Source organism: Staurois parvus, unplaced genomic scaffold (assembly GCF_062004578.1).
Source record: "Staurois parvus isolate SC_StPar_1 unplaced genomic scaffold, SC_StPar_1.0 ptg000234l, whole genome shotgun sequence".
NCBI classification, from domain to species: domain Eukaryota; kingdom Metazoa; phylum Chordata; class Amphibia; order Anura; family Ranidae; genus Staurois; species Staurois parvus.
In genome coordinates, this window is record NW_028318030.1 from 5924512 (window position 1) to 5938725 (window position 14214).

General features: G+C 43.0%; 2 protein-coding genes across 4 annotated transcripts in view; one reads left to right on the top strand and one right to left on the bottom strand.

The window, feature by feature from the left end:
* Window positions 1-24: 24 nt before the first annotated feature.
* On the bottom strand, window positions 25-13772 carry ZNF511 (zinc finger protein 511). Of its 2 annotated transcripts, none has more exons than XM_089680034.1 (6): window positions 13442-13772; window positions 9805-9878; window positions 7520-7721; window positions 3037-3161; window positions 1235-1375; window positions 25-371 (listed from the first exon to the last, which is right to left on the bottom strand). In XM_089680034.1, the coding sequence occupies exons 1-6, from the start codon at window positions 13592-13594 to the stop codon at window positions 302-304; spliced, it is 765 nt and encodes a 254-aa protein (XP_089536160.1). In that variant the 5' UTR covers window positions 13595-13772; the 3' UTR covers window positions 25-301. The 2 variants fall into 2 exon arrangements, with proteins under 2 accessions (XP_089536160.1, XP_089536161.1); XM_089680035.1 differs by lacking the exon at window positions 13442-13772 and adding an exon at window positions 13064-13419.
* A 42-nt stretch (window positions 13773-13814) lies between these two features.
* Window positions 13815-14214, top strand: part of TUBGCP2 (tubulin gamma complex component 2) — a 58794-nt gene continuing 58394 nt past the window's right edge. For both annotated transcript variants that reach the window (XM_089680033.1, XM_089680032.1), the window contains exon 1: window positions 13815-14020. The gene's annotated coding sequence lies outside the window, so the exon portion shown is untranslated. The remainder of the gene's footprint in view (window positions 14021-14214) is intronic.

A 14214-nucleotide genomic window follows, 5' to 3' on the forward strand; every position in this document is an offset into this window, starting at 1 on the left:
CCACACAAAATACTGAATCAAATATTAAATTCAATGCAAAAAGATTTTATTTTTCAACTTTTTAAAACTGAACATCTTTTAAAACACATTTTTCATGCTTTTTCCTGCTCTCTTTTTTGCTCATAGCTCTTTACCAAGTGTCGAGATAAAAAAAAAAAAAAAAAAAACACCATTAGAAACTATGCAGTTCAAAAGACATTCTCTGAAAGGCACGTCTGGGCAGAGAATATAATGCTAGATTTCGTTACACAATTTTCCAATTCCATTTTCCATCTAATTTTTTGTCTGTAACTTGAGACTGTCACTTCTTTTTCTTTGTATGTCTGAATCCTCTTACAGATCCATGTCCAAAGCAGATTGTGGAAGGAACCCTTAAAAATATATAAAAAAAAAGAAGCAGATTATGGAAATGTTTTCAAGGCAGAAGAAGTAATATAATTAAAACAAAGTTATATGGATTTTGACACCTGTAGCTGGGTGATAACCTGATGTCTGTTTGGTTGTCCCATCGGCCTTATTTCTTTTAGCCAGATTTATTTGTCATTTCTATTAACCATGCTGCTATTAGACATGTTAGATTTGCTTAGTTAAAAATCGAAATTCGGAGATTCGTATGCAACCGAATAGTAACAAATTATAATGAAAGAATGATTTCATTCCGATGACATGATGCAATAGTTTGAGACTTAATGTATATACATCTGAATTAATGTAATGACATAACGAATGTTCCTAATTGACTCATATCCATTTAGTTTTTATGTTGCATTAACATTTTTAATTATTATTAAAAAAAAAAACAACTACATATTAAAAATGGAAACATATTGCAATAAATACAGTAAGGTATAACCGTGAAAGAAGATGATTCCTACTTGGATGGAGGTGGATCCATCAGATTTTCTAAACCATAATCTAACAAATCCAAAATTAATTTTGTTCCAGTCCTTGTTATGATTCTGATGGATCCACCGAAACAGAGTGCATAATGAATCTCGCAAATAAGGAATTCACACGTTAAAACAAATAGCCGATCTTTCAAAATTACTTCTGAAAATATGAATCCATTTGGAACAAAGAATATATGAAACGAATCTGAATATACTGCACGAATTCTGAAAACGAATTATTCTGACATAAGGGCCCCATACAACCAACTCTTTAGGTGCAGTATTATGTGTATTGTGTAAAGGTAGCCCATGGATATTCTGGCACAAGTGACAGGATACTTTACCTGGACCTGCTATAAGTATGTGAAGTAGTGCAGTCATCAGCAGGCATTTCACTGATTTCCATGGATTCCAACATGGCCCTTTCATTAGGTGTAATGTCCATGGAAAGTTCTTGGCCTATGTTACCCTCTTGCTTTTTTTTGCTGCACAATAAAAAACAAAACAAAAACATGGACAGGTTTTAAATACACTCTGGATATAGATGCATGGAAAGTCAAGATTACATAGATTTATAGTGATGGTTACATTTTTTCAAAGTTAGACTTAATAGGGATCGCTAGGGACTTGACCAAGGCCATCTGGAGAGCTCTGAATCAAGACGGTTTCACAATGAAGGATGCTGGTGGATCAAATTATGATAATGCCCCATGGTCTGTTAAATGCAAGAGTGAATAAGGAGATCATTCCATTGGGGTCCAGGGTTTGGTGGCTAAGAAAACCCTCCTCCCAGTTGGTTATGGCTGCAGTGCATATGGCTAGGGATCATTAGACATGTATTATCTGTTTGTTTGCCTTTAAATAATTTTGCCCCTGCCTCACTCCATAGTTAGGGGTTGATCTGCATAGTTAGTCCCATGCCTTAGCCCTCATTCACCGCATTCTGTATTCTGATTGAGCTAGTCATATTATGATTTTTTATTTAACTTATGTTATTCTGTTAGGATCTGCACAAGTTTTGGGTTAAAGCTTTCTATGATCTGCAAGATGTCATTTGGGTCAAGTCATTGTCTGCCAACTCTACTGAGACTAAATTATAGCTATCTTACCACAACTTGATCAGTTATAGATATTACACTCTCAATGCCTAGATTGGGGAAGCAGAACAAGAAGGAAAGCATTCTTTCTAATGCAAACAAGGACTTGGATGCTATCTGATGATTGACATTGTCCAACTGTGTGCAGTCAAAGAAACTTCTGCGAATTTAAAGGCAAGAGATAACATGCATGAGGTTGCAGAATGTTAGTCTATATAGCTGATTTCTTTGGTAAATAACCTAGCACCAGTTGAAAAACCGGCATATATTGTGATTACATAAAAAGCTGCAGTCACAGAATATTGCCCTTTCAAAATATATCAGGAGGAATACATCTCATCCAAAGAGAAAGATGGTGCCATGCTGTTTTGCTCTCATTTCCAGTGGTGCAGGATTTTCCAATGTTATGGCTATTATTGGACATATGGCACTGCCTCCTGAAGCAAACCATACAGTGCTTAAACTGAACTTTTTCCTCAGTTAAGAAGATTTGAAGCAGGGTATTTATTACATGGCTCATTAATATTACAAACGTGATGGGAGCCGAAGAAGCAAACACACTAGGCAGCACCAAGTCTGAACCTTTTATTTAGTTAGGAAGATTATTTGAAGAACAGTGTTGAATGTATAGCTCATTATTATTACAAACGTAATGAGAGCTAAAGCAGACTTGTCCAGATTTTTAATCCATTGTGCTGGAAGATATCACTGACTTTTTCTATTATTTAAAAAAAAAAAAAAATAGACTTTAGTAACACTCTAAAAGGTAACTAGAGTGCTCAAATATACCATGTGACCGATTTAGATTCTAAGTTTAGCCATTTGGGGGGAAACTTTTCACTAGATGGTCTTCCCATCTCTTGTTAGACTGTTTTTTAAACAAACATTTCTGAGAGAGAGATGCTGGTCATCGAAGACACCTAACAATACACAGCATGCACAACTGATTCTGGAAGTTTTAGGGATCTGTCCTTTTACACGATTATATCCTATGAGGTTTTCAATCTGATTCTTGTTAATGAGCAATTGAATGCTAAATACAAACTCACTTTTTAGATGTCTTAGGCTTGTCAAATCGGAAGTCAGAAGGATACAGGTGTGCCCTGACCAAATGCTCCTTACGCTCCCCCGAGGTTTTGAATTTCTCCACACATCCTTCAACCAAACACTGGAACTAGACACAGAAAAGATCAAAATTATTTACTACATGTTAACCGCTTCCCGTCCACCCTATAGCAGAAATACTACTACAGGGTGGCATGGGTGCGCAAAATCATGTATATATACACATGATTTAGCATTTTCTGGTAGGGAAACGAGCCGCACGCGTGTCCTACCCGCGCCGCCATTCGCAGTCGTCAATCAATGGGTCCCGACCGGTGATTACTCACCGGCGCCCAGTGATTTCCGAGGATCTCTGACGGGGAGGAGAACGGTTTTATTTACTAACAGCTCTCCTCCCTGTCAGCTCAGGCACACTGCTTTGGATGGCTGTGCCCCCTAGTGAAACACCCCAAGCACACAGTTAACCCTTTAACGCCCCTCATGTGAACCCCTTCCTGCCCAGTGCCATTAATACAGTGTCAGTGCCTATTTTAGCACTGATCATTGTATTGGTGTCACTGGGGATGTCAGTGACACCAAGTCAGTTCCCCCCCAGTGTCAGAATGTTCGCTGCAGTCACTGATAAGGCGCTGTTTGCCGCCATTACTAGTAGAAAAATCCCAGTATCTATACCGCCATTTCTAAACGCTATAACTCTCACGTAAACTAATTAATTTACTCGTATTGGGATTTTTTTTTACCAAAGACATGTCACAGAATACATTTTGCCGTAAATGTTTGATGAAATTTGATTTTTTTACATTTTTTTACTGGGTAAGTTTAATAGCAAAGAGTCAAAAATAGTTTTTTTCTCAAAATTGTCAGTTTTTTTTTTTATAGCGTAAAAAATAAAACTCACAGGCGATCAAAAATCACAGAAACAAAGCTCAATTTGTGGGAAAAAAAAAATGTAAATTTCATTTGGGTGCAGCGTTGCTTGACCGCGCAATTGTCAGTTAAAGTAACGCAGCGCCATAACCAGGGGCGGACTGACCATTTGGAAACTCGGGCACTGCCCGAGGGCCCGGGGTCAGTAGGGGGCCCCATGAGATGCCCCTGGTACCTTTTTCATAGTTTTTTTTTAGTTTGGGCAAGGACACAGGGGCCCCATGATCCCCTATTGCCCGGGGGCCCCATGAGTTGTCAGTCCGCCCCTGGCCGTAACACAAAAATAGCCTGGTCAAGAATGGGGGTAAATCCTCAGGAGGGCAAGTAGTTAATCATCAGTAATTATGCTTCATACACTTCCAATACCAACTACCATCTAGTAGATAATAACATGACATTTATACATGGGGCTAATAACTATGGATATTTTTTTTTTACATAAATGATACATCTTACCATGTAAAACTATACAGTAGATGAGAGTTGTTGCTAAAACTGATTTACTAAAACTGAAGACTTAAAAATCTGGTACAGCTCTACACAGGAACCAATCAGCTTCCAGGTTTTATTGTCAAAGCTTAAAGTATATGTAAATCCTCACCTTGTACAACAACCCAATGTGTGTAATGTAAATGTAAGAGTAGGGTAGCTGAGATGTGAGGTGATCTGTAGAAGTATATAATTGTGGATATAGTTTAATCCTGTGTTATTAGAGATACAGTATCCCTTAATCATTCATAGACATATGTTTTTAATTAGCATTTGAAAGGACAGAGCAAGCTTCTAGGCTAGAGTTTTCACCTAGATGCCAATAAAACGTTCTCACCTATGTAGTCAGAGTTTGCACACCTTCTTGAACCTAAAAGAAGAATTCTAGTAATTTTGGCTACAAGAGTCCGCAGGAGACCAGGAGAAGGCTTCGAAAGGTCTGCCAGCTTTGAATTATACCAATAGATCAGAGGAATCCATTTAATCTCTCATAAAAGCTAAAATATTAGTTTCAGAGAGATGTAAATACTTCTGATTGGACACATTTTAGGCTACATCTACATTTAAAACTCTATTTGTAGCCTATTTAGAATCCCAGAGAAACACATAAAACAGTATAATAATTATATATTGCGACAGCTGAACAGTGATTGGTACTGTTACGATTGGACTGACACACTGGTGCGGAAATCCTATCCCTGACCCAGTGATTCAAACCGTTCCTGGCCCATTTGAGATTGGGCACTTCAAAGCACAGAACGTCCTGTGGGCTGGTACGGGAACACCCCCCAGGCTTGATTGGCCAAGGTCTAAAGTGCAGCCCACATCCATATTTCAATAAATTGAGGACCCCGAGTTATGTACGGTGTGATTCATATGGAGCCGGTTCCATATGACTGGTGCATCGCAGACTTTCTTTGACTTGCTCCAGTCACAGGATAACGTTTGGTTAAAGTTTTTTTTTCTATTACATATTTTATGCACTGTCCACTTTCGGGATATTAAATCATAAAATTAATAAGAGACTTCTGGATACCTAAGCTCGGGCTCATATCTCCAGAAAAACTGTATCTATGTGCTCGGTCTAAGTTCATTACCAATCTGTATGTAATGGTACTGCATGTTGGCAGATTGCATGCTGGTTGTAAAGTAGCAGATCTGCCAGATGGAGATCTGTGTGTGTGTGGTGGTGCAGCAGACCAGTCTGCGGACAAATTGTTGGGTGGTGGAAAGCTACCGTTTGTTGTGTACCTGGCGTGGGGTTGTGTGGACAGTGGAAGAGTGATTAACACCGGGGTTCTGGCTTGTAGGATAGCTGGAGGAATCGTAGAAGGGTGTGCTAATTGCTAGACTGCTTCCCAGCCCTTAGAGAGCACCAGATTGTATATAAGATTTGTATCTGTGTGTGTGTGGTCAGCCAGCTGGATTGGAGTCCCCCTTTTAGTGGTGGCCAGAGGCAGTGCGGACTGTCGAAGTCAGCCTTATATGCTCAAAGTCCCCCTCATTCCCTATGTCACGGACCACACCTCGGTTAGCTGGTCGCTGTGGGAATGCGTTTATCCGTGACAGCGTGTATAGAAAAATCATTATAAACACTTCACTGTCACTGCTGCAGAGGCTTCCATCTTCACCCAGTGTTCCTTACGGGCTCGTGAGATCCAGCCATCTGACTGGCCAAGCCTGTGCATGCGTGCGCGAGTCCCAGGCCACGTCCTCCTTGTTGCTTCATAGCCAGCTTCCACATCTGCATGTGATGTGTCCCAGAAGGTTGCGGACAAAAAGTGGTGGGGGGGGGGGGGTCGAACTTTTGGTGGAATCACCTAGTCATGCAGATGGAAGTGGGAGTAGCTACCTACCAAAACTAGGTACCCCCCCCCCCCCCCCCCCCCCCGAAGGGGGGGAAAGGTGGATATAAAGTAGAACTTCCCTTAAAGGGCTGGTTCACACCATGCCTGCATTTGAATCACACAGGAATGCGCTGTGTTTGATTCTAGCCCATTCATTTTGAAGGTGCTGAAATCGCACTGCACCAAAAGTAGTGCATGCACTACTTTTTAAACCGCAATCCAAGCAGATCACGTGGTACAAAAGTACCATGTGATCTGGTGCAGGCAAACACACTACGTTTAGGGTGCCTGTAACGTTTTATTGACATCCTCTGCAGATCGCAATGCAGTGCGTTTTACATGCGGTTTGACTCTCACAGGAACACACAGTGCATTCCTCTGCGATTCAAATGTGGGCAAGGTGGTAACCGGCCTATACCGAGAAGTTCTGCTTTAAGCTGACGTGAATATTTATTGGAACACAAAAATCTGGAGTTAATTGTTTATTGTTCATAGTTATAAGCCAGGTGTTTGGTGTTTATTCATTTTATTGCTGTTTCTGTACCCAAAAATGCAACACCTAATTGATGACACCAAAACACATTTTACCTGTTGACAGCAGATCTTATCTGATGCCTGTAGATTTTAGTTGTTCGTTCCTATGTACATAGGATCATGATGGGGGCAGGCCCAAGCTCTTGACCACAGTTGCTGATCAAGATTTACATAATAGCTCACCACAAGTTTCAGGGTTCCTGTTGGGTTTCACTAATTATACGAATACAAAGTGACACTAGATGTCTCCTTTCAAAGTCTTCTACCTTGTAAGACCTTATAAATGGACTCTAACATGCTTACATCTCATCACCGGTTTATTAAGACTAGAACGGGGGCAGCACAGTGGCTAAATGGTTAGCACTTGCGCCTGGCAGCACTAGGTTCGAAACCCAACCATGGCACCGCCTGCCTGGAGTTTGCATGTTCTCCCTGTGCCTGCCTGGGTTTCCTCCCACACACCAAAGACATGCTGGTAGGTGAATTGGCTCCTGTCTAAATTGGCCCTAGTATATGTGTGTATGAATGTGAGTTAAGAACCTTAGATTGTACGCCCCTTGAGGGTTACGGACTGATGTGAATGTACAATATATGTGTAAAGCGCTGCATAATCTGACGGCGCTATATAAGTACCTGAATTACATAAAATAAAAAATGTGGTAGTACATGCCATATTGGTTTTCTCTGCCATAATCTCAAACAAGGAATCGTGCCACTCCAAGATGTGAATGTCCAAAAGTCGGGAAGATGGGAAGGAGCGTTTACAGGTGGAGCAGACATTTCGATGCAGGGTGTTGTAATGATGCTCATATGATTCTAGAGTGTCAAAGACCTGAGAGCAACCTGCGGTCTGACACTGAAACTCCGACACCCTGAAGTGAAATAAAACACAAAGGCCATTTTAGTTTGGACATACAGTATATCCTAGTCATCAGGCTTATCAGAAACCTAAGGCTTGCTTCACACCTATGCTTTTTGCTTTTTATCCAATTTAAAATGCTTTTTCCATTGTGCTTTGTGTTTTTACATGTGCCTTTTTTCCCCGTGTTTTGATTTATTTTTTTTTAAGGTGGAAATTTTTTTGTTGCTGGGCAGAAAAAAAAAATGCAAAATGTGGTAAAAACGTGGCAAAAACGCACTACATGCAGCTTCTCCATTAAACTCTATTTTAGCAAAAATGCTGCTTTTTTGCGTTTAAAAAGTCCCTGACCCTTTCCAAAAACTCAGAAGCTCAAAAAAGCATAGATGTGAACGTGTCCCATAGAAAACCATGTTAAATGGACTGCAGTGTGTGTCTGAAAATAATCACTAAAAAATGCATTGATGTGAACCAGGGGTAAGTCACAAGTTCTGTATCACAATAACTTATTAATAAATAGAACTATTGCCCTGCACCTTGCAAAACAGAACAAACCAATGTATTAGAAAATTTTAGTTTAATACCACTATTATATTATATATAACTATATTTAGTTAATACCAAATATTAAACCCAAAAGCAAAAATGTATAATATTGCAGCTTACCAATTTTTACATGTGGTGGCTGCTTTAGTTTTCTTTTTTAGGCTCTCTTTCTTTTATGGAGATCCGTTTGATCAGATGCTTTCACAAGCCGGTAACGGCTTGTTTACCTTGAACCAAAATAATCACCATGTCTGGATTCTGAGGGCACACAATGGGAGGAACAACATCCATTCCTTTTGCTGTGTCCCAAGAAGCAGATGCCACCAGTTGCATCCTTATTGGGCTCTGCTATGGGAGAGGAGAGCCCAGTAAAAGGCAATGACAGGAGGAGGGGTCCCCCCTTCTGCCGCCTGTAAGTCAGCAGCTCTAAAGCCACTCGGAATAATTTTACTTTGTGGAAAACTATTGGCCCTAAAAAAAAAATGATACCTCGCTCAGTGCTGTAGCTGCACTGATGACAGCAAAATCACCCTTCCCATCCAAGGATGTACAGGTATGTCCTATGGGGGGGAAATGGTTAAGGTAAAAAACCTTCTGAGTGCAGCTCCCGCTGCTGTCACTTACAGCCAGTGAGAAGGGTGCTAGGGCAGAGCTGCACTGTGTGTGTCTATGGACACAAACAGCTGGCTCAGGAGTGAGCCTACACAAGTGTTCCCATAGCAAGCAGCTTGCATGGAGGCACTCAGTGCACAGGGAGGGGGGAGCCAGGAGTGCCAATAGGAGACCCCCAAATAGGAGGATCGTTATTTAGGAGGATGTTTGCTATTTTAAAAATATGGGTTTCCAACCACTTTGAAGTGGAGATAACTCATAATACTTCCTTATCCTTCAACGGACTGATGTTCCTCGCCTGTGCAGGCATCTTCTTCAATGGCTGACGTGAGATAATGGCATTCCAGTGCATGCATAGCAGCACAGTCATCCTGGTACACAGGTGCTGTTCCAAAATAGTACAACGAGCTGCACTGACATATTTAGTGAGCTGACAATAATTCCAGTGCTCTCTGTCTGCACCATTGTCAGATAACATTGTTCCCAGCTCCCTCTGTGGACTATAAAATGCCTCCCCTTTATGTTGTGGTGGAGAGGGGAGGGCTAGGGTGACTACTCTGCTCCTCCATAGACACAGTACAATGAGCATTGTCACCCTAGGACAGGAAGTGTGCTACTGGCATAATGTACAGACAAAAAAACAAAGGAAAAAAAGCCTGAAATATAAAATTACAGGTAGGCCGAAATGTAAAAATTTTTTTTTCGTGGGTTTAGATATGCTATAAAAAATATTTAAAAGAAAAAGAAACACAAATGCAAAGTATAGCAGAAAGGGCAGGCTCCTTTGAAGTATATAAACCTCTATAGATAATACACCCCTGAAAGACCTGACCACCCAATGCTGGATCTACAAGTTACACACAGGACTCCCATTCTGCTAGGTCATCCCATGTACAAAACATAGGTAACATTTCCCACCAAAGGAACGTTCTACATACTTGGCCCTTTCTTCTACTTCTCCAATTCCTGTCAATACATCTTCCAGGTATAAGTGGCGATAAACATCCCCATCCTAGAAAATAAAACCACAATTCAATTCATTAAACTTCTATAAACTTTCAGAGATACATACCTACTTCAAATCAGATCTCAACACAAGAAGAAAATGTATATATAGTGCAGCTTGGATGTGGCGGCTGGATTAGTTTTCTGGTTTCAAGTTTGATTTCTTTATTTTCACCTAGTGATCCTGCCAATAATACACTTCTTGTCCTATGATGGCAACACTTACCATACTGTATCTATGAAGGCGCAGCGTTGTTACCCTAGGAAAGAAAGTATGTTAGGACTACAGAACACCTCCCCCTTTCCCAATATCTGCAATGCAGAGGAGGTGTTCTAAAAGCTGGGAGCAAAGCTATCTGCTAGGTCAGAAAAGGAAGAAGGCACAGAAAGTTACCAGTTCACAAGGCTTCTGGCAGGATCAACAGATATAACAAAACGCTTTCAGTGGTATATTTAACAAACCAAAAGGGAACAAATAAGAGAAGATCATTGTTTGAGTCCAATGAGGAGCTATTGGCCACATCTAAAAAAAACATATGTACAGTCATGGCCAAAATTATTGGCACCCCTGCATTTCCATGTATAATGCACCACTTCACTTAGAAAATTGTTGCAATTACAAATGTTTAGGTATTCTCATTTTTCTTTGGTTTGGATTGGATTGGTATGACAAAAAGTGGGGAAACAAAAAGCCAAATCTCACACATTCCACACAAAACCACAAAAATCAACTGGGCAAAATTATTTGCTTATTTTTATTTGCTCCATTTTGGTCTGTTAAGTATATAATTATACTAAGGGCTTTTTTTTCTCAAATAATAGGTACTCCCCTCCTCCAAATAACCCCTTGTCTCCATTCTCTACCCACCTCCGAGCACCGTTCCTTGTCTCCACCCTCTACCCACCTCCGAGCACCGTTCCTTGTCTCTACCCACCTCCAAGCACCGTTCCTTGTCTCCACCCACCTCCAAGCACCGTTCCTTGTCTCCACCCACCTCCAAGCACCGTTCCTTGTCTCCACCCACCTCCGAGCACCGTTCCTTGTGTCCACCCCCGAGCACCGTTCCTTGTCTCCACCCACCTCCGAGCACCGTTCCTTGTCTCCACCCCATACCCACCTCCGAGCACCGTTCCTTGTCTCCACCCACCTCCGAGCACCGTTCCTTGTCTCCACCCCATACCCACCTCCGAGCACTGTTCCTTGTCTCCACCCTCTACCCACCTCCAAGCACCATTCCTTGTCTCCACCCCGTACCCACCTCCAAGCACCGTTTCTTGTCTCCACCCCCTACCCACCTCCCAGTACTGCCCCTTACTACTAGTAACAGTACTAAGTATCATTTTGTGGTGCCAAGTAATTTGTATGGCATTTGTTAATGATAAGAAAAGCAGTAACATAGATCCCCTGCAGTCAGCAACAAAAGCTTTTCCAAATAACAATAGATCCCCTGCAACAAAATACCCTCCCAGCAGCAACAGATCTCCCCAGCTACAAAAGACCCCTAGCAACAATAGATCTCCCAGCAATAATAGACATCTCCCTCAACAATAGATCCCCCCAGCAACATAAGACCGCCCACCAACAATGGACCCCTCCCTCAACAATAGTTCCCCAGCAGCAATCAACAATGGATTCCTCCCTCAACAATAGATCCCCAGCAGCCAGCAATAATAGACTCCTCCCTCAACAATAGATTGCCAGCAATAATAGACTCCTCCCTCAACAATAGATTGCCAGCAATAATAGACTCCTCCCTCAACAATAGATCCTCAGCAGCCAGCAATAATAGACTCCTCTCTCAACAATAGATCCCCAGCAGCCAGCAATAATAGACTCCTCTCTCAACAATAGATCCCCAGCAGCCAGTAATAATAGACTACTCCCTCAACAATAGATCTCTCAGCAGCCAATAATAGACTTCGCCCTCAACAATAGATCTCCCAGCAGCCAGCAATAACAGACCTTTCCCTCAACAGTAGATCCTCTCCACCAGCAACATAAGATTGCCCAGCAACAATGGACCCCTCCCTCAACAATTGATCCCCAGCAGCCAGCAATAATAGACTCATCCCTCAACAGTAGAACCCCAGCAGCCAGCAATAATAGACTCCTCCCTCAACAATAGATCCCCAGCAGCCAGCAATAATAGACTCATCCCTCAATGACAGATCCCTAGCAGCCAGCAATAATATACTCCTCCCTCAACAATAGATCCCTAGCAGCCAGCAATAATAGACTCCTCCCTCAACAATAGATCTCCCAGCAGCCAGAAATATTAGACTCCTCCCTCAACAGTAGATCCCCAGCAGCCAGCAATAATAGACTCCTCCCTCAACAATAGACCCCCAGCAGGCAGCAATAATAGACTCCTACCTCAACAATAGATCCCCAGCAGCCAGTAATAATAGACGCCTCCCTCTCAACAATAGATCTCCCAGCAGCCAGCAATAATAGACTCCTCCCTCAACAATAGATCCCCCCAGCACAATAGATTTCCGGCAGCCACCATCAATGGACCCTCCAGCACCCCTTGCCATTACATACATACCAGAGATACCTGGAACTGAATTCCCCCTGAAAAAAAGCTGTGCATATATTGTACACACATACATTGAAGGCATTGCACTACATCTGTTCTATAAGTGAAAAAACCCCACTAGCTGTTCATCCAGCCAGAGATCTTGTGAGATAACCCCCTACTCTCTGCTTTGGACTGTTAGCACTGTTCCCTACTAACTTTGTGAACTACAAAACACCTCCCCCTATATTATATAATCTAAACACACTTCCTGGCTAGGGTGACAACGCTGCCCATCCTAAACAGATTATGGTTGTCACCCTAAGACAACAAGTGTGTTCCTGGCAGGATCACCTGTTGAAAATCAGGAAGTAAAACAGAAAATATATTCAGCCAGCACATCTGCGGACCGGTAAGCTGCAATATATTCTGTTCTTGTGTATAGATATACTCTAACATCATGTAATGAGCTGACATCTCAGCCACTTGCTGCACATAAATGGCAATCAGTGTTGTCAGCCCTGCCTGTGTTCTCTGTTCTCCCCTGTTGGACTACAGAACACCTCCCCCACCCTATGTTATGGACTCAAGCTGCACTGTTACATAGTGTGAGCAGACAGGTGCTTCATTGCAGATTAGGCATGTAATGTAATGTGCAATACAATATCCCTACCTGCCTTCTCACTGTCATGTAAACGGAGCTACACATGCACAGCTCAGCTTCCATCACCGCCACAGTCCCTCTATGCTGCAAAGTGAAGACTGGTGCCCAGAAGAAGATGCCACCCAGGGATAGGACACTGAAGAGAAGGTATAATCTGCTCTGTTATTAGAAGCGGGGGAGGTGTTTTATAGTCCAACCGAGGAGGTCAGTCAGGACTCTAGACTGATTGGGATTTCAGTGCAGGAGAGGCAGCCTGAGAGCAGACAAGAGCTCGCTGATTTCTGGCAGGATCAACTTATTAAACAATGAATATGATTTGACAGTTGTCTTCTTTCCTGTCTTTAGTCCCGCCCTCTCTCCCTGTACAGATCCCAGGTGCGACCAGACCTCGAAGAATTGGTGGTCCCGGGAGAAGCGCACTGTGCGGGGGGTGAAGGTGCGGACACCGGCCCTCCCGGGACTCTCTTGCACCGGCAGTGGGTCGGGGAGTCTGAGCACAGCCGGGCCGGACAGGACGGCCAGCAGTTCGGGTGGAATCATGTGTGTCCGCTCTCCTCTACAATCCTTCCATCGGACACACGTCTGTCTGCTCTCACGTCCACTGTATTAGATTGGGCACGGTACGATGGAGGCCGCCATGTTTCTGGAGACCACACTTCGGCTCTGCTCTGTAACGCACAGCTTGCTCCTCTAGTCATGGTGCGGGCTTCCGCTAGGGGCGGGATTGTGCGTTTCACGCCTCACTCGGCTTTCTGACTTCCGGCATTCTCTGTGTTCCACGACTCCTTGCAGAGCCCCGCGCTCGGCACCCGCTGCTTGTTGTCATGGAGATTCCATCCGGTGTCCTATGATTCGGTGTCCGGTAATTTGTTCCTGGACGCTTCCGGTGCTTCTCTGCCGGTGTGCAGCCCCTCCGGCCAGGGGAAGCCGATGACAGCGCGCCCAGCCATTCATCTCCAATAACAGGTGAGGCGGGCAGGCGACCCCCATCCAACTGGGTCACCTATCATATATCTCAGCAGTGATAGGACTGTGCAATCATCCAGACCTTGGTTATAGGCAGAGCAGGTGATTGTGGGGACATTGCTGGGATCAGGTCCCCTTCCATGGCTGCTCTGGAGGTACAGCCTGCTAATCCTGCTGTCAGTAGTCACCCTCGG

What these genes read in the sequence shown, in the direction of transcription:
- ZNF511 (XM_089680034.1), bottom strand. Translation starts at nt 13,594, where the DNA reads ATGATTCCACCCGAACTGCTGGCCGTCCTGTCCGGCCCGGCTGTGCTC. An exon ending in AAGCCTAAGACATCTAAAAA is followed by an intron (nt 1,376 to 3,036) that starts GTGAGTTTGTAT and finishes TTTATTGTGCAG; the next exon opens with CAAAAAAAAGCAAGAGGGTA. An exon ending in CATACTTATAGCAGGTCCAG is followed by an intron (nt 372 to 1,234) that starts GTAAAGTATCCT and finishes TATATTTTTAAG; the next exon opens with GGTTCCTTCCACAATCTGCT.